Raw genomic sequence first — 25,478 nt, forward strand, 5'->3', positions numbered from 1 at the left:
GCGCAGCAGGAGGGACCAAGCATGAGCCAGGACAGCTGATTCTTGGCTCACATGGGATCCCCCTGCTGCACACCAGCCTTTTAAATGTATTAAGAGCCTGTAGGCTGTTAATACATTTAAGTGTGTGTCTAGACTACATGGCTCCATCGACGGAGCCATGTAGATGAATTTATTAGACATAGCAAAATGAAGCAGCGATTTAAATAATTGCCGCTTCATTTACATCAAAATGGCCACCGCACTGTGCCGATCAGCTGATTGTCGGCACAGCGCGGTAGTCTAGATGGGCATCAGCCGACCCCAGCACCCTTTGTTGTCAGATCCTGTAAGCCTCGAGGGAGCTAACTCTGCTGCAGCTCCCTCACTTATCGACTAATCGTCTAGTCAATGGAAAATGGACTAGTCGATTAGTTGATTAAACTAAATTTAACATCCCTAGTACATACATGGAAGCACATTAGAAATCAGTTTATTTGTTAAAAACAATCACAGATGCGACAGTTTGCTATGGTAGGTTTTTTTCCTCCAATGAAGAATGCATTCACATTGTTTTAAAATGTAACATTAAGATTTAAAAATAATCCAAACCATGTGCTTTGTGTTTAAATGGCTTCAAAGAGATCCATGGCTTCACACTTTTAGAAAAAGTAATCTATGGCTCCCTAGTGTGGCCTGCTATGTAGCCTTGCCTCATGTTTCTACAAAACCTCTCTGTGTATCTGAGAAGTTGGCAGCATCGTGTCATTTTTCAGCAAGCACTCCCCAGCCCACGAGCCACAAAAGCACTAATTTACTGCAAAGTAAGTCTGAAGCATTTCACGTTGCTTTCCTCTTCGTTGTATGGAAACCCCCTACAACATGATGTTTCTGAGGTGGCAATTGGACATGAGCCTGGAGGAGCTCTGCATCAGGGGGATACCATCAGCCAGTGGAGAACAGAAATGACCGTTTAAATCTTCCCCACATTTTTGCTTTTTATTACCAAAGTTTTATAACTATGTCTTGGATTTTATATATCACAGTACTGTAGTGGGGCCCTGTAGAGACAGCAGGGAGTCCCCAATTCAACAGAGGACTTAAATATGTACTCAATTCTTGCTAACTCCAACTGACATAATCTTAATTATGTGCTAGGCTTAAACATGGACGTAAATTCTTTGCCGAGTCAGGGTCATAGTGCTTCTCTTTTCAGAATCAATCTGAGGAAAGTTTATGCTTTTCTAACAATACACATACTTGGAGGATAACTTGCTTTATAAAAATTGAAATATTGCAGACATCAGCTACGCTTAAAATTGCTGAGAGGCAGAAAACAGATGCAGTGCAGATCAAGAGGGAAAACCAGATCCTGAGGTAAATGTTTCATATTCTCTTTCTTTTCTGACTTAATACATTTATCTCTACTATCCTGTGACTATCCTAGCCTTCTATCTAAGATAAAGATTCCTTACATTGATGTCCATATCACTCTTGACACTGATTTTGAATCCGCTTATTACCTAACATAAACTATTACAAAAATGAAAATACGATATTCATACAATGTACACAGCCTTTGTGGAACCTCACAGAAAGTTTTGGCTTCCATCCATATCAATCTCAGTCAAAAATAGGCCTTTTTCCTAAATCTGCTCTTACATGCTCCAGTCCATTAACAGTAATGTAATTAAATGCTCAGGCTGGTTCTTCTTAGTCAATAGAGATTGTACAGCTGCCTAATGAATGAGAATGTGAGTAATTTTAGATGACCTCATATTACGACCTAATTGCTTAATAAAGCTAGTTTTTAGTTATACAGGTGCAAAAGAATTTCCCCCAAATGTTTAAATATGAAGAACGCCAAGCTGTTTGGGGGAATTTAGAACATAAAAATGTGTCAGAGTTTAGCTCTGATAAGCCAAGTTTTAAATTGAAGCAGATTCTTTACTGAAAATGGAAACACTTACAAATCTTAGCTGTATATTACCATTGAGCCATGATACAAATTGAGAACAGCTGTCTCATCATTACATTATAAAAACTAATTTATATGAAAAATAGTTTTCCCACCTGTTTTCTATTTTAACCTCTCACTCAGGGTCATGAATAAGATATATATTCTGCAATGTTAACTATACTCACTGATTCCCATTCTTTGGTCTCATGATGAGAGTTCAGTAGATTATTGTTATTAAAAGTAAGGTTTAATGTCTTCTACTAAGAATTCTTAAGATTAAACATGAATTGTATGGGTCTTAAATATTCAGTGACTGCCTGCAATTTTATATAGCTCCTGTGGAGGTGGCAGAGAGGACAGAGCCAGCACATTTCTCCCTTAGTCCATGTGGAGCATGGGTTCCCAAACGAGGGGGCGTGAGGCAACCCAACCTTCCCTCCTCCATCCCCCCTCCCTTCAAGTTTTGCTGCAATTTTTGTTTTTTGGCCCCATTTCCTCTTTTTTTTTTTTTTTTTTTGCTCAATAAGTTTTGCTGCTTTCGGGGGAGGGCGTGAGGGTTTCTCAAAAATCAAAAAAGGGGCATGATGCCGAAAAGTTTGGGAACCACTGTGAAGGGACTAAGGAAGCGAGTAACAACCAGACGTCGAATACTGGCTGAATAGTAGCACTGTTTTATGTTCTTAAAACCAATATTTATTTGGGAGTATTATGATAGTTGTTGTGTGTAATTTTTTCATTAAAGGAAAAATACTTTCCTTTAGTTCTGGAGAGATGACATGTTGTAACAGATTACCACTGCATCACCTCCTCCTCCAAAAGATGTTGGATTTGTAACTTTAATCAGCACTTTTCAAATTACTTTATGCACACAATGGGATTTCTTCACTTTTTGCTTGAAAGGAACTGACAGAGAAAGTAGAGTATGAGATGTGTTGAAACACAGAAATCCCTTCAGGATTGTCCCCTTACTGCCTTTGTAAAAATCCATGGTACATCCACATCTTGAATACTGAGTACAGATGTGGTCACCTCGTCTCAAAAATATGGCATTGGAAAAAGTTCAGAAAAGGGTAATGAAAATGATTATGGGTTTGGAAAGGCTGCTATGTGAAGAGAGATTAAAAAGACTGGGACTTTTTAGCTTAGAAAAGAGGAGACTGGGGCTGGGGAGGGGACATGATAGAGGTCAATAAAATCATGACAGGTTTGGAGGAAGTGAATAAGGAAAAGTTATTTACTTGTTCCAACAATATAAGAACTAGCGGAGGGTGGGGTCACCAAATGAAATTAATAGGTAGCAGATTTAAAACAAGCAAGAGGAAATATTTCTTCACGCAACACACAGTCAACCTACGGAACTCCTTGCCAAAGGATAGTCAACATGGATTCACAAAGGGCAAGTTGTGCCTGACTAATCTGATTAGCTTCTATGATGAGGTAACTGGCTCTGTGGATATGGGAAAGTCAGTGGATGTGATATACCTTGACTTTAGCAAAGCTTTTATATGGTCTCCCACAATATTCTTGACAGCAAGTTAAGGGACTATGGATTGGATAAATGGACTGTAAGATGGATAGAAAGCTGGCTAGACTGTCGGACCCAACAGGTAGTGATCAACGGTGCAATGTCAGGTTGACGGTCGGTTGCTAGCAGAGTGCCCCAAGGATCTGTTCTAGGACCGGTTTTGTTCAATATCTTTATTAATGACCTGGATGAGGGGATGGATTGCAACCTCAGCAAGTTCGCAGATGACACTAAGCTAGAGGGAGAGGTAGATTGGCTGGAGGGCAGGGATAGGGTCCAGAGTGACCTAGCCAGATTAGAGGATTGAGCCAAAAGAAATCTGATGAGGTTCAACAAGGACAAGTGTAGAGTCCTACACTTGGGACGGAAGAATCCTAAGCATTGTTACAGGCTGGGGACTGAATAGCTAAGTAGCAGTTCTGCAGAAAAGGACCTAGGGATTACAGTGGATGAGAAGCTGGATATAAGTCAACAGTGTGCCCTTGTAGCCAGGACGGCTAATTTCATATTAGGGTGCATTTGGAGGAGCATTGCCAGCAGATCCATAGAAGTGATTATCTCCTTTATTCAGCTCTGGTGAGGCCACATCTGGAATACTGGGTCCAGTTCTGGGCCCCCCTCTGTAGAAAGGATGTGGACGGTTTGGAGAGGGTCCAGCGGAGGGCAACCAAAATGATTAGGGGGCTGGAGTGCATGACCTATGAGGAGAGACTGAGGGATTTGGGTTTGTTTAGTCTGCAGAAGAGAAGAGTGAGGGGGGATTTGATAGCAGCCTTCAACTTCCTGAAGGGAAGTTCCAAAGAGGATGGAGAAAGGCTGTTCTCAGTAGTGACAGATGGCAGAACAAGGAGCAGTGGTCTCAAGTTACAGCAGGAGAGGTCTAGGTTGGACATTAGGAAAAACTATTTCACTAGGAGGGTGGTGAAGCACTGGAATGGGTTACCCAGGGTGGTGGTGGAATCTCCATCCCTAGAGGTGTTTAAGTCTCAGCTTGACAAAGCCCTGGCTGGGTTGATTTAGTTGGAATTGGTCCTGCCTTGGGCAGGGGGCCGGACTTGATGGCCTCCTGAGGTCTCTTCCAGCTCTATGATTCTATGAAAGGATGTTGTGAAGACCAGGGTTAAAAAAGGAACAAAAAGGAGGATAGGTCCATCAATGTCAATTAACCAGGATGTGTAAAAATGGTGTCCCTAACCTCTGTATATCACAGGGGTGGGCAAAATGGCCTCCATGGGCTGGATCCAACCCGTCAAGCAGGTGGATCTGGCCCGCAGAGGCCCTCCTGCTCCCCCATCCTCAGGCCAATTAGGGTTTGGGGGCAGGGAAGCATGCGAAGCTTCCTCCCGCCCTTCCAGGAGCACGTGGCACTTTGAAGTGCCACGCGCTACTTGCAGGGCAGGGGAGTGTCGAGGAGGCTTCACACACTCCCCCGCCCCCAAGCCAATCCTTTGATTCTTATCCACTTCTTTTAACTATCCAATCTTTAGTTGCTTGCTGATTACCAGTTCTGCCTATTTAGTTTTCCCTTTGATATTTTCATACCCTCTACTCCTTATTTCCCACCCCCTTCAATTTTTTTCCTTCCCCCCTCTCCCTTCTCCCCTGTTTATTTTGGGTCTGCACATCCTAAACTCAAAACTCCGGTCATCTGAAGAAGTGGGCTGTGCCCACAAAAGCTCATGATACCACCTATATGTTTTGTTAGTCTATGAAGTGCTACCAGACCATTTATTGTTTTTTTAAGTTTATCCTGTACAGAGTAACTCAGCTACCCCCTGAAGCTTCTTCAGAGTTCTTTGTATCCCAGTAGAGTGGACCAGGCAGTTTCAAAAGCCAATTGAAGACAAAAGACTGCTTCTCACTGTTTAAATAGGATTCCTACCCTGGGGGAAAATCTTTACTTGGGATTCCCCACCCCATGGAAAAATACCAGGTTCAAGATAGATTCCAGTACCAGGTGGCATGGTCACATGTCTTTCTAGGACCAACCACAGTTTGGGCTTACAAGACAAACAGAACCACGGTTTGAATCATTAGGTACTTGAAGTATTACTAATGGCCCTCATTGGTACATTTACTACTAGAAACAGACCCACACTTCACTTTATGCACAAGATTCTCACTTTATGCACAAGAATCTTGCATTCACAAAAATAGGGTATACAGATTCAGCAGATTATAATTGTAAAATTGATGTTACATGACCTGTTTTGTGTAAAACATCTTTGAATTATATATATTCATAGTCATAAACCAGTTTTCATAGAGCATGGGGGGCTGTGACAGGGAAGTTGCATTGGCTTCTATGGCCAATTGCTTAGAGCCTGATGAGTTTCCCACCTTGGTTCTACTGGGCAGCTCATACCAAAGAGTAGTGATATGTCAGTGTGCAGGGCCAGCCTTAGGCCAATTCGACCGATTCCCCCAAATCGGGCCCCGCGCCTAAAGGGGCCCCGCGCCCTGAACCCAGAAGTGTGCTGGGAGCCTTGGGCGACGAGTTACTATTCAGAGCTGGGGCCCTGCTTCAGCAATATTTGGAGCTAGGTCTCTCCCTCGGCTCTGCCTAGAGCGGGCCCCGGCCCCCCCTGCGCAGCCTCCCACCCCGACCCCAGAGAGTTCCCCTCGGCCCCGGCCCGGCCCTGCCGTGCGCAGCTCTCGGTGTGGTTCCCCCTTGCCTGCTGCTGCTGCTGCCATGCGCAGCATTCTCAGGTGGGTGGGGAGGACGCCCGGGCGTGGCATGATGTTACAGCCCAGGAATTTAAAAGTGCTTGGCGTGGCATGGCCTAGCAGCTCCAGGTTTGGAGTCCGGGGCCCAAGTACAGACTCCGGCCCCGCAAAGTGGAAGGCAGAAGGTAGGGGAGGGGGAAAACTAGAGGGAAGGATGGGAGAGGAAGGGGCTTGTGCGGAGGGGGGAGGGGAGAGGGCTTGTGCAGAGGGGGAGTGGGGGAGAGTAAGGAACCAAGAGACAGGGAGGAGGAGAGACAAATGCCAGGGGGACAAGTGCAGACAACGAGAAAAAGGGCAGGAGGGGAAGTGTCAGTGGGAAGGGGGGACAGGGTGATGCTGGGAGAGGAAAGGAGAGGGGAACAGCATTGGGGGCTAGAGAGGGGAGGGAGAGGTGCTGGGAGTAGGCTTGAAAGAAGGGGTGGGCATGAGAGAGGTGGGGATGGAGCAAGTCATGTATGAGGGCAGAGAGGGGCAGGAGGGGATGGGGCAGAGAATGATGAGGGGGTGGGCATCAGGGAAAAAGAGGGCGGGGCAGTAAGGGAACGGGGAGGCACCAGGAGGGTGCAGAGCTAAGGGAAGGTGCAGGTGCCAGGGGATTCTGGGGTGAAGCAGAAGGGCAGACACCTGCAGGGGAGGGACCAGCACCAGAGGAGAAAGGCAGGGCAGGTGTGTAGAGGGAGGTGTTAGAAGAGGGGATGAGGAGGAGTAGCTCATGTGAGCAGAGTGGGGCTACTGGAGGAGTGGGCACAGGGGGGAAAGAAGGGCTGGTGGAGGGGGGCAGGTCTCAGGAAGGCGGAGGGCAGTGAGAAGTGCAGGGGGCAGGACAGCAGAGGAGGGTGAGGAGTTGGGGGGCAGCAGGCACCAGGGGAGCTGATGGAGCAAGGGGAGGAGACATGGCAGCAGAGAGAAGGTAAAGGTCTAGAAAATATTATTAATAACTTGGGTACCACAGAGGCACATCCAAACAAGCGACATGAACTCCGTACAGGTGCACAACACATAATCCATTCTGCTCATGGGAGGAAACGCTTAGGCTATGTCTACACTGGCGGCTTCTTGTGCAGGAACATCTTGCGCAAGGGTTTTTCTGCAAGAAGTCTTGCGCAAGAACACATCCACACTGCCATGTGCGAGCTGTGCTTTTGCGCAAGAGAATCCGTGGCAGTGTGGACACTCTCTTGAGCAAGAAAGCTCCAATGACCATTTTAGCCTTAGGAGTTTCTTGTGCAAGAAATCCCTGCCGAGCATCCACACTGCCCTCTTGCACAAGAGAGCTTACACCTGTTAGAAAAGAGCGTAGCTCTTGTGCAAGACACCCTCTCTTATCAGGTCATACTGTAAATTTTCTTGCGCAAGAGCAAGCGGGCAGTATGGCTGCTCTGTGGGTTCTTGCGCAAGAATGCCTGTACTTGCGCAAGAAACCGCGAGTGTAGACACAGCCTTAGAGGGAACACTTCCCCAGCCTCTCTGCCCCCAAGTTAATGTCACACACATTGGGTTAATGCAATTGCAGGATAGTTGCATGAGGGGGGCTTGGTGGGGGTCAAACTAATCCCTGTTGGTAGGAGGATGGTGGGAAAAGTCCTTCGAGAGGGCTGACATGACACCTTTTACTTCTGGTCATGTGTCCATCTTGCCCCTAGCGTGTTACCTCTGGAGGTAACGGGGGTCAGGGGGTATGACTAATGGGGGTTGGGGCGTGGTTAATGGGGTTCAGGGGGTGTGGCTAATTGGGGTTGGGACGTGGTTAACGTGGATCAGGGGGTGTGGCTAATGGGGCACCACCAAAAATTATACAAATCTGCCAGCCCCGGGAGGAGGAGTGCGTCGGCTGCCTGCACCACAGGAGGTGTGAGTTTAGCGCAGGGTTTTCCCATGCCACGGGAAAATTCCTGGGCCTCCCCGTTGAAACTTTTGTGTGTGTGTTTTTTTTTTTCTCTTTCTCAACCAAAATTGCTGTGGGGCCCCATCGAAATTGTTCGAATTGGGCCCTACACTTCCTAAAGCCGGCCCTGTCAATGTGTATCTTCAGGAATTGACAAGCACAGGTCAGGAACCACCTCTTACCTAAAGTATAGAGAATTTAACAGGGTTTTTTCATTATTCCTCCCTAAATACTACTGTAATGACTTTAACGACTGGGGGCTTGAATCTGCTCTCACTCATACTGATGTAAATTACAAGTAATTCTATTTAAATTCCAGAGTAAAACTGTGCAATAAAATCAAGCCTTTAAAATAACCTCATCATTTCCTCCAGCAGCTTCCAATCTAATTTCAACTGGTATTTCAAAGCTTCGTCTTCCCTGAGTTTCAAAGCAAGTTAGGATGTATCTATACCAGTAGGGTTGCCAGATGGTTTCAACAAAAATACCGGACACACTTGACATTACATCACAATCTACATTTCATCTTATTTAGAAAATACCGGACATTTATATTTTCTCAATTTGTTTCCTGAACAGAAAGGTCAAATACTGGACTCTCTGGTTCAAAACTGGACACCTGACAACCCTATATACCAGGGGTGGGCAATAATTTTTTTCTTGAAGTGGCCCCGGGCCGCACTGGAAGGGGTGGGGCCTCAAACAGAAGGAGCGGGGCCTAGATGCTTCCAGCTTCTAAGGGAAATGAGCTCCTCGGAGGACGGGGGCAGAGTAGAGGAAACTTCATGCGCTTTCCCTTGCTCCCAGGCCCTGATTGGCCTGGGGGCGGGGGAGTATGCGAAGCCTTCTCCCGCCCTGTCAGGAGCGTACAGAGCTTCTAGGTGCCGCGTGCTCCTGGCAGGGTGGACAAAACTTTGTGCACTTCCCTGCCCCCAGACCCTATTTGGCCTAGAGGCAGCAGGGCCTCCGCAGGCCGAATCCAGCCTGCCGAGGCCCTTTTGCCCACCCCTGGTCTACACAGCAGTGTTATTTTGAAATAACAATGCGAGCATCTACACAGCAATTCCATTATTTCAAAATAAATTCAAAATATCTGACAGCTTATTTTGAAATCTGTAAACCTCATTGCACAAGGAATAATGCCTCTTTTGAAATAGCTATTTTGAAATAGCTGTAGTGTGGACGCTCCACTGCTTCTTTTTTGAAATAGCTCCTCCCCAGAGCCATTGAAAGTAATTACCCCCCAGTGCTTCCTGGGGCTCTAAATTGAGATAGCATGTCTACATTAGAGGAGCCTGTCTCAGACTACTTTTGAGGCTTCCCTGTAGTGTGGACGTGCTATTTTGAAATAAGCTATTTCGGAAAAAATGAAATGGATTATTTTGAAATAAGACGTACCCTGAATAAACACTTTCTAAACTTGTTTAATTATGGCTGCTGGGGCACGTTTTTGCTGGTTCTAGTGAATAGTCCAAAATATGTTACAATGATAATAAATATATTGTATTCACTGAACTAACATGTTCTTTCCAAACTGAATCAAAAGCCAGTTTAAATAGAAGTGTCTATTGTGGTTTCTGAATCAAGTCAGATGGGGCTTTAGACGCTTCCACCACAGCAAAAAAAAAAAAAAAAAAAAACAACCTTGGGAACTGGAGGTTGGGGAGAGGAAAGAGATTGATCTGTCTTCTATTCAGCTCTGCAACAGCTCTTTATTGATTACTGAGTCAGATTCAAGACTTTGGCCTTGATGATCAAAGTTTTAAATGGAAGCAGGCCCCGTATATTGCTCATGATAGTTGGCCTGTGGAACTTGGCAACCTCAAAAGTGAAACTAGTGAGTACTGGAATTGGAGCTGTCTTGGCAGCTTGCCCAGAAACCTGCAACTCATTCCCAGAACGTATGAAATGACCATAACTTTCACCATGGAACAATATGCCGAATATTTCTCCAACCATCAATGTACATGCACAGATGTGTGTAATTGATTTATTTTGCCTTCCTCCTTTTAAAAACTGGGTGAGAGAGAAACTGAAACCTTGTATGTGAGACTATATACAATGCTCAGATACTGCAGAGATTAATAGAGATACTTAGCCTTTCTGCATAATAGTAGAGAAATGCTCCCTGCGTCCTCCTGAGAAAGGCTTTGTGGATTTAGCGGCGAGGAGTCTAGTGGCACCTTATAGACTAACTGAAGTGTTGGAGCATACGCTTTCGTGCAAAGACCCACTTCGTCAGATGCATTTGTGGATTTAGTCACCTTTCTCCCTTTGGAAATTTGGTTCTGTAATCCTATAGATTAAACCTTATAGATCCAAAAGTAAATAACTCCCCAAAGCTTTATAAAGCTTTTCATGCAGAGTGAATGTAAACTACTTGACAGCTATCAAAGTTTAATATGTAAGAGCATGAGACTTAGGAGCCTAGCTCTTTAGAGGATACTGCCTGCAGAGAGCTCTAATTACAGATGTGACAGTAATTTCCGTGTCTTGAAGGGGAACACATAATTGGTGAAATTGTCTCCCCAACCTGCTGCCTTCCTCTTTATACAAATGTTGAATAATCTCTTCATGGTCCTTAAAATTTCATAATTTAAATAATATAGTTATTTGGGACTGAGAGATGAGGTTTGGGATTTGTACACAGGATAATTAAATGCTCTGTTAACCTCACGCCCAGCAAGAAACAGTCTTGTTTGTTAATTAACCATAATAATCAGTTATGTTAATATAAAAATTACCAATTTCTAGCAATTCATGTTGCTGGAGCATTATTGTGTGACATGTAATGACTAACCTTTCTGACTTTATTTCAGAGGAAGACATAATGTTCCAGAAAATCAAAGGATTCTGGATCCCAAAAAAGGACCAATTAAAAAGACTGCAGGAGTGAAACTGCTTCCAAAATTAAAGCACTGACTTAATATGCTTAACAAGAACTTCCAATCATTTTTTATTCTTGTGTCTGTATTTTTAACTAAATTTTCTGAAGAAAAATGAATGTACCACATTGATTTAGGACACATTCCAATAGCAATAGCTACTAATGAAGATCTGTGTGTCTCCTAGCAGTTTCAGAGGCTCCCTATTCTGAGGAAAAAGTAGCCCTCTGTAGTCTTGTAAAATGGATCATCAAGTAGTTCCTGGCTATTGTTCTCTTAATGCTAGTCAAGTCTGACGCTTCCTGGCTTCATTGCTATATGTGAAAACTGAAGTCATGGGAATCAAGTTGGGTGACTCAGGGAATCACTTAAAATAGTAATAGAAATGTAGCCATGTTAGTCTGGTGTAGCTGAAGTAAAATGCAGGACTATGTAGCACTTTAAAGACTAACAAGATGGTTTATTAGATGATGAGCTTTCGTGGGCCAGACCCACTTCCTCAGATCAAATAGTGGAAGAAAATAGTCACAACCATATATACCAAAGGATACAATTTAAAAAAATGAACACATATGAAAAGAACAAATCACATTTCAGAACAGAAGGGGAATGCGGGGGGGGGGGGGGGGAGGAGGAAGGAAGGTAAGTATCTGTGAGTTAATGATATTAGAGGTGGGGAAAGTTAGATGTCTGTGAGCTAATGGTATTAGAGGTGATAATTGGGGAAGCTATCCTGGTAATGGGTAAGATAGTTGGGGTCTTTGTTCAATCCGCCCCCCCCGGAGAGTGTCGAATTTTAACATGAATGACAGTCTGAGACATTTGGTATTAGTATGGTATGTCCTGTGGTTGTTGGTAAGAATCATCTTGAAGTTAGGTGGTTGTCTATAGGAGACTATGGTTTTGATCTGGAAGATGCATCAGTGTTAGGCCTAGCCTACAAATGACCATACTAAAAGGTTTGTCTTCTGGAAAGCCAGTATCCACAGTGAGCTTAGGAATTTGCATGAAAACTACTGTTTTCAGCTGGGTAGGGCCCTTACTATGTAAACCAAATTGTTAATGTTTTGAGAATTTGCCTAAATAAATATTATGTAAAGATTCTTCAGCATGTACCTATTGTGAATGAAGGGTACTATTATAAAATCCTATGTTTATTTCCTGGTGGCTGGTGTATGTACTTCAGTATATTAAATCTAAACGTACAGACTGATGTTCCATTCTAAGGCCCCTATCCTGAAAGGGGGTCTTTGGTAACATCATTCTTTTAAATTACTGCCATTTAAATAGCCACTGAGGGATTAAGTATTTTCAATTATATCATCAATCTTAACCATGCAGTTGTTGCTGGTAAAGAAATTGCAACAATATTTCAATAACTGAATTTTGACAGTCTTTTTATTTTTTAACTGCAGTACAGCGAAGAGAATGTTTTGGTATTTAAAAGTCAGCCTACTAGATTAGATTTAAAAAACAGTCTTTAGAATAAATCTGATTGATGGGCTGCTTTTTTTTATTTTAAGAGCTTCTTTAGCTCTTAACTGTATTCATTAAAAGCTTTTTGTCTCTTTAAGAGCAGTGCTAATAGCATAGCTTCTTATCTCTGGTAACATTAAAGTGAGGCTGCAATTAAACTCATACAGAAAGAACATGATGTCATTGCTAAAATGCAAGAAAACAAGAACTGTAATGATATACAGCATATTCATTATGGAAACACTATTTCCTCAACAGGACTGAGATTTATAAGATATTTATACGTTTCCGTGATACAGCTGCCATGGTTCTTTAACAAGCAGACTGGTGTGTCTCATCCTTTTTGCCCTCACAACAGTTGCAAGCCTAGCACTGAGGATTAGGTTAGCATCATTCAGTTCCAGGTTTTCCATATGGAAAGCTTCCAGATTCTGATAGAGTGAGGGGAAACATAATGCCCCTGTTGTCATAAAAAGCAAAGAACATCTGCTATTATGAAGATGATCCCATTCTTAGATACATTCAACAGACAAGCATACTCTTTCCTCTATATCAAGTAGTTGTCAGCATAGTCAATTGTGATCATTTTAATAGCCTTGAAGGAGCTAGAATTTTGCACACGGCTACTGGCAGAACAGCTGTTAGAAATGATTCATTCATAGTGCAAAGTTTTTTCCACCGGTACCATGTGACTAGATGTCACTGAGAACATAAATTTGAAGTTTTATAGTTCAATCGTTTATCGAGTTCTGCTTTCTGCTTGTTACATGGAGGAGTAGCAGAGTAGATGCTGTGACTACCAGCCAGAGAAGGCAGAGATTAAAAACAGAAAACAAAGCTAACATTTTACAATCTAACAGCAGTTTTCAAATTTAAGATTTACAGGAAGGATAAAAAATTATTCCCCTTAACCTCTGATGATAGGACAAGAAGCAATGGGCTTAAATTGTAGCATGGGGAGTGTAGACTAGACTTTAGGAAAAACTTCGTAGCAGAGTGGTTAATCACTGGAATATATTCCCTAGAAAGGTTGGGGAATTTCCATTTCTGGAGATTTTTAAGAGCAGATTGTGCAAACACCTGTCAAGGATGGTCTGATAATACTTAGTTCTGCCATAAGTGCAGGGGACTGGACTAGTTCTCTCAAGGTCCCTTTGAGTGCATCTACACAGCACCTGAAACTAGAAATAAGATATGCAATTTGCACTACACAAATTTCTTAGCTTATTTCGAGTCTATTTCAAAATAGCTTATTTCATCAGTTGGCGCTGTCTACACAGCACCAAATTTCAAAATAAAGTGCTATTTCGAGCCATCCCTTACTCCTCGTAGAATGAGGTTTACAGAGATGGCGAAATAGCGCATCTGCTATATTCTGAAATGGTGGATGTGTTCAAAAGGCGCAGGGTAGCTATTTTGGGATACCTCTGGTATCCCGAAATAACTTTGCTGTGTAGTCATACCCTTCCGGTCCTACTCCTCTATGAGTAAGCTGCTTATTTAAGCCTTAAACTATTGGGGTTTCAGCAGGTTCATCTTTTATCTATAAACGCTGGTTTGAAAAAAATGATACAAATAGACATGTGCTTAACTCTCAGCAGAGATATATCTTTGAGTTTTCATTTTTTTCTCCTAGCCATTTCCAGCCTAAGAGCAATGTGAGAGACTAGAAAAGAAAATGCTGTTTCTCTGTACAAACAAAAAGAGGGCTCCTTTTATTTCTGGCTACAAGTATGTGGTCTTTTCTTTTCACTTGAATTTAATCCTTGTACTGTTAAATCCTGTGCCATGGTATTTTGTTTTGGCTAGGGGAGGAGGGCTGTAAGAGGTTTTTAATGTTCTTGGTTTGTTTTTATGATTTATTTTTCCTGTATTGTTCAACTTTTAGATTACATCTACACCAGGTTTTCAATCTGAGGGTTTTCTCAAAGCTGCAGCTCTTGGAATCATAGAACCTTAGGGCAAAGAGGGACTTCAAGCAGTGTTCCCTGTAAGCCATGTGCTTGGGCGGCCTCCCAGGAGAGATTCGGGTGCTGAATTAGCACAGCTCCCACAGCCAGCAGCATGTGTTTCTACTGGTGGTGTACATAACAAAATTTATTCCGCACATAGATGAAAAAAAATTAGAGGGAACATTGACTGCAAGGATCATCTAATTCAACCCTCTGCCAACATGCAGGATTTGTTGTGCCTAAATAGTGCAGGTAATATGGTTATGCAGCCTTCTTTTGAAAACCTCCAGGGAAAAAGCTTTCACAATCTTCCAAGGCAGCCTGTTTCTTTGCCCTACTGTTCTTGGAGTTGGGAAATTTTTCCTGAGATTTAATCTAAATCTGCCATGCTGTTGGTTGAACCCATTGCCTCTTGGACTGCCCTCTGTGGCAAAAGAGAGAACAACTTTTCTCTCTCTTTCTTACTGCAGCCCTGCAAATATTTGAAAATCTCCATCATGTCCCCCTTAATCTCCTTTTTTCCAAATAAAACAGACCCACTTCCTTCAGCCTTTGCTCATTTGGCATGTGTTGGAGTACATCCCTTCAATCATCTTTCTCTTTCCCCTCTGGATCCTTTCCAGTTTCTCTCCATGCTTTCTATACAGTGATGATGAAAATTGGAGTTGTGTGAGAGAATCACAGCTTTTAAAGTAGGTAGCCTCATGCTTGCAAAGAAGCTTTAAAACCGGAACAAAAGGCTCAAATACCAGAAGGCAAATAAATCAAGCTGATTAATTTTCAAAATATGATTTTACAGGGCCTGGTTTATTTTAATGCGTTCTTGGCAGTGTTGTATTCCTCTTCTGCAACATAAAAAAGTAGGAACATCCTGGTCCATGAAATGGGTTAGATTGTGATTGTGGAACTGGTTATTATGTAATCAGTTAACACTACCATGAAATGCGGAATTCAGGGATCCTAGTAATAATTATATGCATCCCAAAGCTATTTGTAGCCATAGACAAGATATTTGTGGACTTATTTTGAAGATGGGCTCACTGTACAAGTCAGTAAAGAGATGCATGTGCCATTCCCCTCCTGCTTCTTCAATTTCTTGGAAGTCTTATCTACATTAGGAAAATGAGATGTACTACTCACCCCGATGCAGCTCTGTTGGCAATAGCAACACTGATGACAAGGAAGTAAAAATAAGTAAATAAATCTGTGCCTTACCTACATTATAACTTCTATCAGCGCTGCCACCAGCCAGGAACTCTAGCTAAGGCTGTGAGTACACCTGAAAATTTCCCCATGTTGCAATCTCCTCAGTGCAGCTCTGCTATAGCAAAAAAAATAGAGTTGACTGGTATTTTTACCCTTTACCTAAACGTTGGCCTGGATAACATGGTGGAAAAAATGCTGGTGGCTAGTCTCTGCTAGCACTGGGGCCGGTGCTAGTGACGGGAGATCTTCAGCAACAACTATGTGTAGACAAGACTTCAGTATGCAGCATCCATCCTCTGGGACAGTCTTTGTTCTATGTCAACTTAAACAGCAGACAGCCAAGCCTCTGGCCTGCTTTTCACTAGGGATTCACCGACTTTCAGTTATCATTGTTCAATCCATCAACCAAGGGTGCTAGAACCATTGCAGAAATGGAGGGGCGAATGCAATTACCTGCTCTGGCAGTGAGCCAGGTGCCTTCTCTTCTGGAGCTCCTGGGGGGAGAAAGGTGTAACTGCAATGTCTCCCTGGCAGAATTTATTACTCTGTTGGGGGGGAAAAATCTGCAGATCTCTAGGTTTAGGCATAAAGTTGCCATTTAAACTGGTACAACTCACCTAAGTTAGTAAATTGTACGGTGCAGAGAGAGAGGTTTGCCTTGATCTATGGCTTTCCACTGGTGGCTGAACTCTCCAGCTCAGACCAGGCTGAAGAATCAAGTTCCAAGGGTGGAAGACACTACGTGAAAGGAGACCACTCAGCCCCCTCTTTCAATGGGACAAAGAACTGAGGTGAGCCTCCTGCATGGAGCGCTGGAGTAGCCTGGAAGCAGGCTCCCCAGCTCTGTCTCTCAATCTCCGTTCAAACAATAGCTGCTGAAGAAACATGAACTCCCCACGTTATTGTATCAGGCCATGCCACTGGGGCAGCCTTCAGCATGAGCAGACTCAGTGAGCCCCATCCCAGCCTGAGACTGGGACCAAGGTCTTTAGTGCAGGAAGCTGGAGTGATTCCTGGTTCTCTCTCAGTGCAGGGAAACTCACCGAGATTCAGTGCCTCGGCCTGCCCTCTGCGTGGGACACTGAGTCCCTCAGCACAGGAAGTCCCGCATGTCCTGCTCATTGTGACATATTTGGTGCTTGAAAAGATGAGGTCCCCATACTGAAGAGCTTATGCTCTGTAAGGGCATGTCTACACTGCAAGGCTAGAGCCAAAATAAACTACGCAACTTCAGCCACGTCAATTGTGTAGCTTAAGTCAAAATAGCTTATTTCAGCTTTTGGCACTGTCTACGCAGCAGGAAGACTGAGGTAGAGCACTCTTCCTCCAACTTCCCTTACTCCTCATAAGATGAGGCTTACAGGAGTTGGAGTAAGAAGTCCTCCAGCTTGACATTATTTTGACATTATGTTGAACTAATTGCATGCTGTATAGACGCGAACTATGTTATTTTGGAATATTGTCAGTAATTCTGCACTAACCCTGCTGTATAGATATACCCTGAAATAGAAACTTATTAGTTTCTGATGGGAGAAAACAACAAAATAGAAACCGGAAGACTAAATTGGAATGGCAACAAACCAAGATTGGAAATCTAAGCAGAAAAAGTGAATTCTATGAAGGGATTAGGTGATCCAGCGCAAGATCATCTAGAGCTGTGTCCCATTTTCGTTTGTTTTTAAATGCCCCAAGCAATGGGGCATCCTTGGTTTATACTGAGAATTAGTTTCACAGCTTCTTTCACAAAGCTTATCTTACAGCCTAAAATTGGTTTGGTGGCTGTTGTTTGTTTTTCAATCCTACTTCTCCACTTACAACTCTCATACCACCATGCATTCCTCTGGAGAAAGGGAGAACAATAATTTTTGATTGGGGGCCACTCCCAAGATTTTGGAAAGTGGTTGAAGGCCACAGTCTTCCAAGATATTAATGGAGGAAATGTGGGGTCTGCAATGGAGGTTGGGTGCAGAAGGGAGCTTGGGGTAAGGGATTGGGGTACAGGAGGGAGAGTAGGGTCTGGGAGGAAGTTTGGGTGAAGGAGGTGGTTGTGATCTAGGGCACTTGCCTGGGGTCCAGGAATTTGGGCTGTGACCTAGGTCAGGAAGGGGTTGTGACCTAGAGCAGGGAACTGGGATGTGACTTAAGGCAGAAGGGGGCTATGACCTGGGGCATGGAATTGGGCTACAGGAGGTGGTGCAGGGGGTTTGGCTTGTGACCTAGGGCAAGGGATGGGAGTGCAGGAGTTTGGGTTGTGATCTAGGGCAGGAGAGGATTGTGATCTGGGACAGAGGATTGGGGTGCCAGATATGGGAGGGGATATAGGTGCAGGAGCAGGGCAGAGGGTTTGGGTATGTGGAGTAGGGGGACAGGAATGGGGAGAAGAGGGTTGGGGGAGGGAGAAACTGGTGTGCAGGAGGCAGGCTGGGGCCAGGAGACTTACCTGGGTGACTCCCAGCCAGCAGCCCAGTTAGTTTCTTAGGCAGGCAGCCTGCCCCACCCACACACAGCCTGCAGGGCCATGTGCATGTGTGAATAACTATGAGCCAGAGGTGAGGTGTTGTGGTGGTTCATGTGCTGCTTGTTATTCAAGCAGGCAGCTCCCATTGGCTGGTTTCTGGCCAGAAACCAGCCAATGGCATTGTTCTGGGGGTGGGGACAGCACTTGAAGCCTTCCTCCACTCCTATCCAGGCTCACAGGTTTGAAAGAGAAATGGCTATAGCAGCCTCTTTTCTGAGTGGCAGGGGAGTGAGGCAAGCAGGGAGCCTGCCTGTGGCTCCCCGCAGCATCTGCAGGCCAGATCTAGCCAACAGGCCATATTTTGCCCAAGCCTGCTCTGGAGCCTGGTGTTCATAACCTCTCAAATAATTTGACTGGGATCTTGTGTTTGCCACTTCCCAACTTGTTGTACTACTAACAAAATTGTGTATACAAGATTGGCTTGTGTTTTCTACAACCATCCCAGTCCTTAACATCTGCAATTGGAGCCATTTAAAATGTACTACAGCCTTCTCTGAAACTAAATGTCTGACTCCTATGGGACTTGGCAAACCAGAGTCCAGAAATTGCCCTGAAACAGAGGGCATCCTGTCAGATCTGTTCTGGTGGATAACATTGACATAAATAACTAACTGACATGCAGAAGTGATTTATTTTAAGCACTTTAGTGCCTGCTGTTACTAATTATGGGATTATCATGCTCCAGATTGTAGCGTGGGGAGCACTGTCTACACACTATCTTTCAGTGCTGGGTTCCCTTAGCAAGTCTCTCTCCTTTCTGACCTCCTAATCCCTTAATTTTAAAGATTTTACTTTTGAGTTGAAGCTACTAACTTTCGATATAGGATAGGAAATGTAATAATTTGTAGAAATGGCCACAGTTATTGCAATCTACATCTTCAACATCCACACTGACAGCAGATTTAGCTTTAAAATAGTTAATGCAATTGATAAGAGCCTTTTTTTGCACACTGATTTATGTTATTATACAGTCATATTAAGTATTTTCTGAAGCTGTTGTAAAAGAAGGAAGAGGTGGAAGAGATGCTATGTCCTTCTTGAGGCCCACTCTGTGTGGCGAGATTCAAGGAAAGCTAGCAAGCCCCAGCCCAGCCTTAGTGCAGAGACACTGAATCCCTCAGCATGGGGAGATCCAGCAAGTCCTGCCCTCCATGGCATTCCTAATGCAGAATTTGTTCTGTATTCCATTCCACAATGCTTTGATTGCAACAATAGGGTTCCACATGTGTTACTGTAAAATTAGTTTGGAGCTGATCAAGATAATCTTTCCCCCCAGGTTCATTCCATTACAGCTTAATTTCTATCTCTCCTTAATATTTTAAAATTTCATAGTACTCTTAAACCATCTTATTTAAACTCCTTTTGTTTCTAGTGTTACTTAAAAGTCTGAGCCATAGGAAGACTTAATGGCACGTCTCTGCATTTGAACACTGGCCTTGCAATCCCCAGTATCTCCTGGCCAAATATCTACAGGAGCCTGTTGCACCTTTTTTTCTTTTCAAGTGCTCTGTGCTCACCCAAGCATGATGATGCCCACTGTGTCCTAAATGGTTATTAAATAGGAAAGGCTGATGTCCCCGAGCGCTTCCTTTAGAATGGCTACAGAGGAAGGAAAGCTGGGAAATGGAAAGGAAAACCCCTCCTGAGAATTAAAAGGACAGAAAACCCTCCCAATTTCTATCCAACCAGTGTCATTTGCCAGAAAATCCTTCTGTGGAAAGTGGAAACAAAAGTTTAAAAATATTGTTTTTAAAACCTTGTCTACACTATAGGTAAAAATGGTATAATCCAACCCAATTACAACAGGGTCAAAATGTGGGGGCGGGAGGGGCAAGGGGTCTTACCTATGTCCCATCCATTCTAAACCTTTTTGATCATGTTATAACAAAGCCTCTCAATTATTCCTGTTTAAACCTATCTAAGCGAATGGGTTTGCACATATGTATTTGAGGTAAGGTCCTACCTACAGAATCTGTGTCTTGATGTTTTGGTAGAAGAGATGCATTTTACAGAAATGCTATTTTTTTAATTGTTTGTTCTGGAAAAATGAGACAGATCTCAATAAGTTGTCCTGTAGAACACTATCTGAAAAGGTTTACTTAAGTACTATGTTTTTCAGGACAATTTTAAGTCAAAAACTGTTGGTGGCAAAGAATAAATTTCTGCTTTTGACTTGGTTAGGGAAAATTTATTGTGATGGGCTCCCCAGGGTACAACCCGGAACAGAGATACCACTGTGCCTTCTAAACAGTCCAGCTGGGGCTGTCTCTCTTAATGCTTTGCTAGTAACAAGCAGCAAACCCCTCCAGGTGCTGTTATCACCCCGTACAACAGCATGTGGAGTCTCACATCCAGACAAATTGAATGAATGCTCCCAGAGCCACTCACATGAAGAAAGGCACTAATCAATTCTCCCCGGTCCCTCGCCTTGCACAGAATTGTAAGCCTCATGCCCCTGTCAGAAGCCTGATCAGTGTAAGTTTATTACCCAAACCACCCTTCCGTTGATGTGGAGGGGACACATATTACCCTTTGTAACCTGAGCTATTTCCCAAGCATTTCAACCAAAACCCACTATTTTAAGTAAAATATAAAACAGCTTTATTAACTCCAGAAAGATTAAGTGATTAAAAGTGGTAGGCACAAAAAGGTTAGAGATAGTTATCAAAGAATATAAAAAGTAAGCACAGAGTTTAAGCTCTTAAACCTTATTATACTATACAAGCAGTTCTGTCACCCCATGCTCACCATTCCTGTGTCTGAGAAGCAGTGATACAAGTGGACTGGTACAGTCCAGTACACTGCACCGGTAAGTCAGACAGTACAGCATACCAGAAAGACTCCCTGACAGCCATCCCCAGCCCCTCCAGTGAGCTGGTGCGTCTTTGTGAACAGTGCTGTGGCCAGGGGAGCGGGGGGTAGTCTGGGAGTACTACAGCAGCCAGAGGAGCTATTGGTGTTCTGCTCCTTTCCCCGCTGCCCCTCCCAACAGAGAAAGGAGCAGAACTCCCAGGCCCATCCCCACCCCCCAGCCTCTCCACAGCGCTCTGTCTGGCAGGAGGGGCAGAGCTGGCAATTTTGTTCCTTTCCCTACTGCCCTTCCCAATAGGGAAAGGAACAGAACTTCCAGCCCTGTACACAAACATGGGAGCTCTCTGGAGGGGCAGGGCTGGAAGTTCTGCTTCTTTTCTTGCTAGGAGGAGAAGCAGGGAAAGGTGCAGAAGTGCCAGCAGCTCCTGTACCTCCCACAGGTGATGGGGAAGCTGGTGGGCCCTCCCCCTCCCATACCGGTAAAAACGTGTTTACTTGCACCATTGACAAAAAAGAAACTCAGATGGTTTTGGTTGGAGATGGTTATTTTGTGACTTTTCAGTTGTATAGCCATGTGACATTAAGAACGAACCCCTGCCCCATAAGCAAAAGGAATCCTTTTGCAGCAATGATTGCTATTTGGGAATTTTAAATAAAAAAGGAGAATAGTCAGGTGCTGTTAATTCTTAGAATCTGAAGAAAAGTCTGATGAGCACTGCAGGTCCTACCACAGAAAGAGCCAGTGCCCTCTCAGCTCAAAGGCATGGGGCAGCTGCGGCCAGGATGGTGCAAATGGCAGCTGCTCCCATTCAGCACATGCCTTCCGATCACATGGACTGAATTCTTAAATTGGGTGGTTGGATCAGCAGAATACAAGAGCTGAATTATTAACTATTAATATTGCTTTAGCGGTAATTGATTGCAGGCTTTTGAGGGCAGAGACCATACGTGTCTCGAGGGCCCTATTGCGCCAATCCTGACTGGGGCCTTACGACGCTCTGTAATAGAAATATTTCTAATCAGAGTTTCAGTTTCATGAAGTGATAAAATAATGTTGACAGGCTAATCAATGTTCTCCACTCTCTCTGCTGGATGGCCAGGCCTGCTGTCTGGGGGTAAAGGAGGCAACTGCTCCAGGGCCTAGTGATTTAAAAGGGCCTCAGGCTCCTGGCTGCTGCTGTTCAGCAGTGGTAGCTGCCAGAGTACTGCACAGTGCACTTCGGGTTGCCGGGGGAAGCTAGTCCCAACTCAACCCCTTTTTCCTGTGGCCCCACCTCTTCCTGAGGGCATGGAACCAGGCCTCTACTATGTCTGTGAGTCTGTAGGCCCCATTATGGGCAGCTGGCACAGTGATATCCACTCTTTCTTTGAGTTAAGTGAACCTAACTATTTGAGACCCGAAGAGCAACGGGGAGGAGAAATAATTCTTCACTGGATCACCGCCAGTGTCCATTTTCATAAATGACTTCAGCACAGTCAGCTTGCAGCTTGGCATCTGGATGAGAAGAAGGAGACATTCCTACTCAGCTTTTCTGTCGAACCTATGCCATGCCATAGTCCAAAGCAACCCAAATATCTCTGGCTATGAAAATAGGGGAGAAGTAACATAAAAGGGCAGTGTGTCAATAATGTTTATATCTGTCTTATTAATACTCCCTCTCTTTGCGGTGTCATAGAAGTATATGGATGAGTAGTAGACTTTAAAGTCAATAGTGCATTGACAAGATCATGGCAAATTCAAGATTTGCTGATCAAATTGAGCCAATGCTGTCTAAAGCATTTAGGTATTATAAATATTGCCCCCAAAATCTTATAGTAATTTGAAGCAAATTACCGACAGTCTAAAACTGGCCTGAAAATGCATTGAATTATTATTGTGATCTAGTCAGCTGACTTGTGAGAACAGCTATAGCTGGGATGGTGACATTATTGCCTCTTTTTATGTAGCTACAATACTTTTACTATAAAAACATTTGATCATGAGAGTTTGTTTGTTTGTGGTTCATTATTTGGCAAAACAAGCACCAGAGTTAGAACAGCCTTTGGGGCCCATAGTATAAAGGAAAGCTTTTGCTACTTAAAACATTTTTTATTGCATCCCAATACAGAAAATGCCAATTTACATCAAAAAGTGGGATTTGGACTACTTGAGTACCTGTGAGTAAGACCTGCAGAACTCAGTTGAGTGCAGATCAGGCATCATGTACTGCCTTTCTCTCAATACACCAATAAATGTTTTATAATGTTAGGGTCATTAATCTAGCTTTACACCTAAGAGTATAACAAAACTATTCAGAGGAAACTAATTTTGGTTCTCAAAGGATGTTAATCAAAATGTCTGTCCCTGTTTCTCAATTTGCAAAGGAGAAATTGGCAGGGTGACACGCAGCACTATATTAAAAACAAAAAGCCCTTAGAACATTAATCCAAAAAAGGGAACTATATTAGTCTCAATTTCTATGCAGTATACTTCCACATTTTATTTATTTATGTGTGTGTGTGTGTGTATGTATATATATAAAAGGTGCAAGGGCTGTACTGTATAGTATTATAAAAAGACCAAAACTACATTGGTATATGGAAATCAGATCTTGATACTAATTTTTTGATGATATCCCACAGAAATTCAATTTTTAAAAAAAGTTCCATATCTAATCAGGAAACATGGATCTGAGTCTTTCCAAAAAAATTATCGTACAAATTCCAGGATTCAGGCCATAAATTCTACATTGTCCTTTATATTGGAGGCTGAAGGGAGTGAAGATGGTGGTTGGATCTGTACGTATGGGCTTGTGGGAAATGGCACTTGAATCCATTCACCTTTAGAGCCACCTGCAGCTCTAACTACATGCAAAAGGCAGAGCAGTGGGGACTCAAGCAGTCCCTGCTTGCCTCAGGTTCTGCCTTTCCCGTTGAAATGTAGCAAGAGCCCCGCGGGACTCTTGCTACATTTCAAAAGAAGAGGCACAGCAGTTGAACTGGCACAAGCGAAGACTAAAGCAGTTCCCACTTGCACCGTTTCCTCACTGCACCTCTACTTCCCCTGCTTCCCCCCTCCACCCGTGGAGATAGTGCTCCCCCCCAGCACTGGCTCCTGCTCCCCTGGCCTTGCTGCCTCTTTGATAGAGGCAGCAAGGGCAGGGAGGAGCGACTAGTAGAGTCACTACTCTACTACTACCCAATAAGCATATATTTATCGTCTAGTCAACTAGTCGCCTACATCCCTATCTTACAGAAAGGCATCCAGTCTTGAAATGAAGATTCCAAGAAACTGAGAATCCACCACTTTCTTTGATACTTTGTTCCTATGGGTAATTGCTCTCACCATTAAACTTGTGCCTTATTTTTAATTTACATGATTAATGTCTGGAAGCTGGTTCTTGTTATGTCTCTCAGCAAGATTAAAGAGCCTTTGAGTATCTGGTATTATCTCCCCATGAAAATACTTAGATACTGTAATCAAGTCAGCTTTCAACCTTCTTAATTAGCTAAGCCAGATCTTCCCTCAGTTTTGTGGCTCTCTTCTGCATCATCTCTGTTTTTGTTTTTTGCTAATGCTGTGTACACAGGTAAAGTCACCTCCCTACTCCTCGGTTGTATATTCCAGGACTGCATTAGTTATTGCCACAATGTCACACAGGAAAAAAATCATGGTGAGTTTGTCCACTGTGGTTAGTAAATCCTTTGTAGAGACACTGTTTCCCTGCATTCCTTGTTCCTAAATGCATAACTTTGGATTTGGTTGTATTTTGTCTTTCAAGAATCACACAGTTGTGCCCAGAGTAGAACAGTTTTAATTCTTAAAAGCGTGTGTGTGTGTGTGAGAGAGATTTTTTTTCAATAGACATGGCTTCAAGATATGCAAAGTCTTCATATTTTTTTATAAGGGGGCTTTCAAAAGAGGTTTTTTTTCTGATATTTGGCCCCGTATAGAGGGGCCAAATATCGGAAAAGCCTCTTCCAGGAAAAAAACGGAAAATATGCAAATTTGAGCATCTTTTCTTTCAGAAGCCGCAGGTAGTCTAGACGTGCCCTTCAGACTACTTTGTAGTACTTTCAACTCCTTCACCAGCCTCCTGGCTGCATGATGTGCAGAAAGCAAACCTCATAGACTCATAGACTTTAAGGTCAAAAGGGACCATTATGATCATCTAGTCTGCCCCCCTGCTCAATGCAGGCCACAGAATCTCACCCACCCTCTCATCTATATCTCAGATATTGAAGCCTTCAAATAGTTAGCCTTTTTTTTTTTTACACTGCTTAAATTGAGTTGTCATCTTATTCTTCTGTAGTGATTGTTTGTCATTTGGTCTGTTCCTGTGCTTCCGCAAGGTTTTTGTGGGCTGAAAGTCTAACATTAAATAACTCTGGATGCACCCATGTAATAGGGGGTCTGCCTCTGGGTCATCTCCAGCCCTGAGTGGTGGATTCTCTGATATTTTAAGCCACCCAAAGAACGGTGTTCACTGGAACATCTTGCAGCATTCTGGCAACATGTCTGTAAATGTTTGCGCAACAAATAAAGCCATTCCACTTTATGCCCAATATATGACATTG

The 25,478-nt window shown here is 43.5% G+C and overlaps 1 protein-coding gene across 1 annotated transcript in view; it reads left to right on the forward strand.

Annotated features, from left to right (window-relative positions):
• CCDC169 (coiled-coil domain containing 169) overlaps positions 1–17,848 on the forward strand; it is a 64,155-nt gene extending 46,307 nt beyond the window's left edge. Inside the window, exons 7-8 of the mRNA XM_006120552.4 lie at positions 1,277–1,353; positions 10,893–17,848. Of these exons, the coding sequence (XP_006120614.2) occupies positions 1,277–1,353; positions 10,893–10,995 (180 nt within the window). The 3' untranslated portion in view covers positions 10,996–17,848. The remainder of the gene's footprint in view (positions 1–1,276; positions 1,354–10,892) is intronic.
• The last annotated feature ends 7,630 nt before the right edge of the window (positions 17,849–25,478 follow it).

The sequence above is a fragment of the Pelodiscus sinensis genome, chromosome 1 (genome assembly GCF_049634645.1).
Source record: "Pelodiscus sinensis isolate JC-2024 chromosome 1, ASM4963464v1, whole genome shotgun sequence".
Classification (NCBI taxonomy): Eukaryota; Metazoa; Chordata; order Testudines; family Trionychidae; genus Pelodiscus; species Pelodiscus sinensis.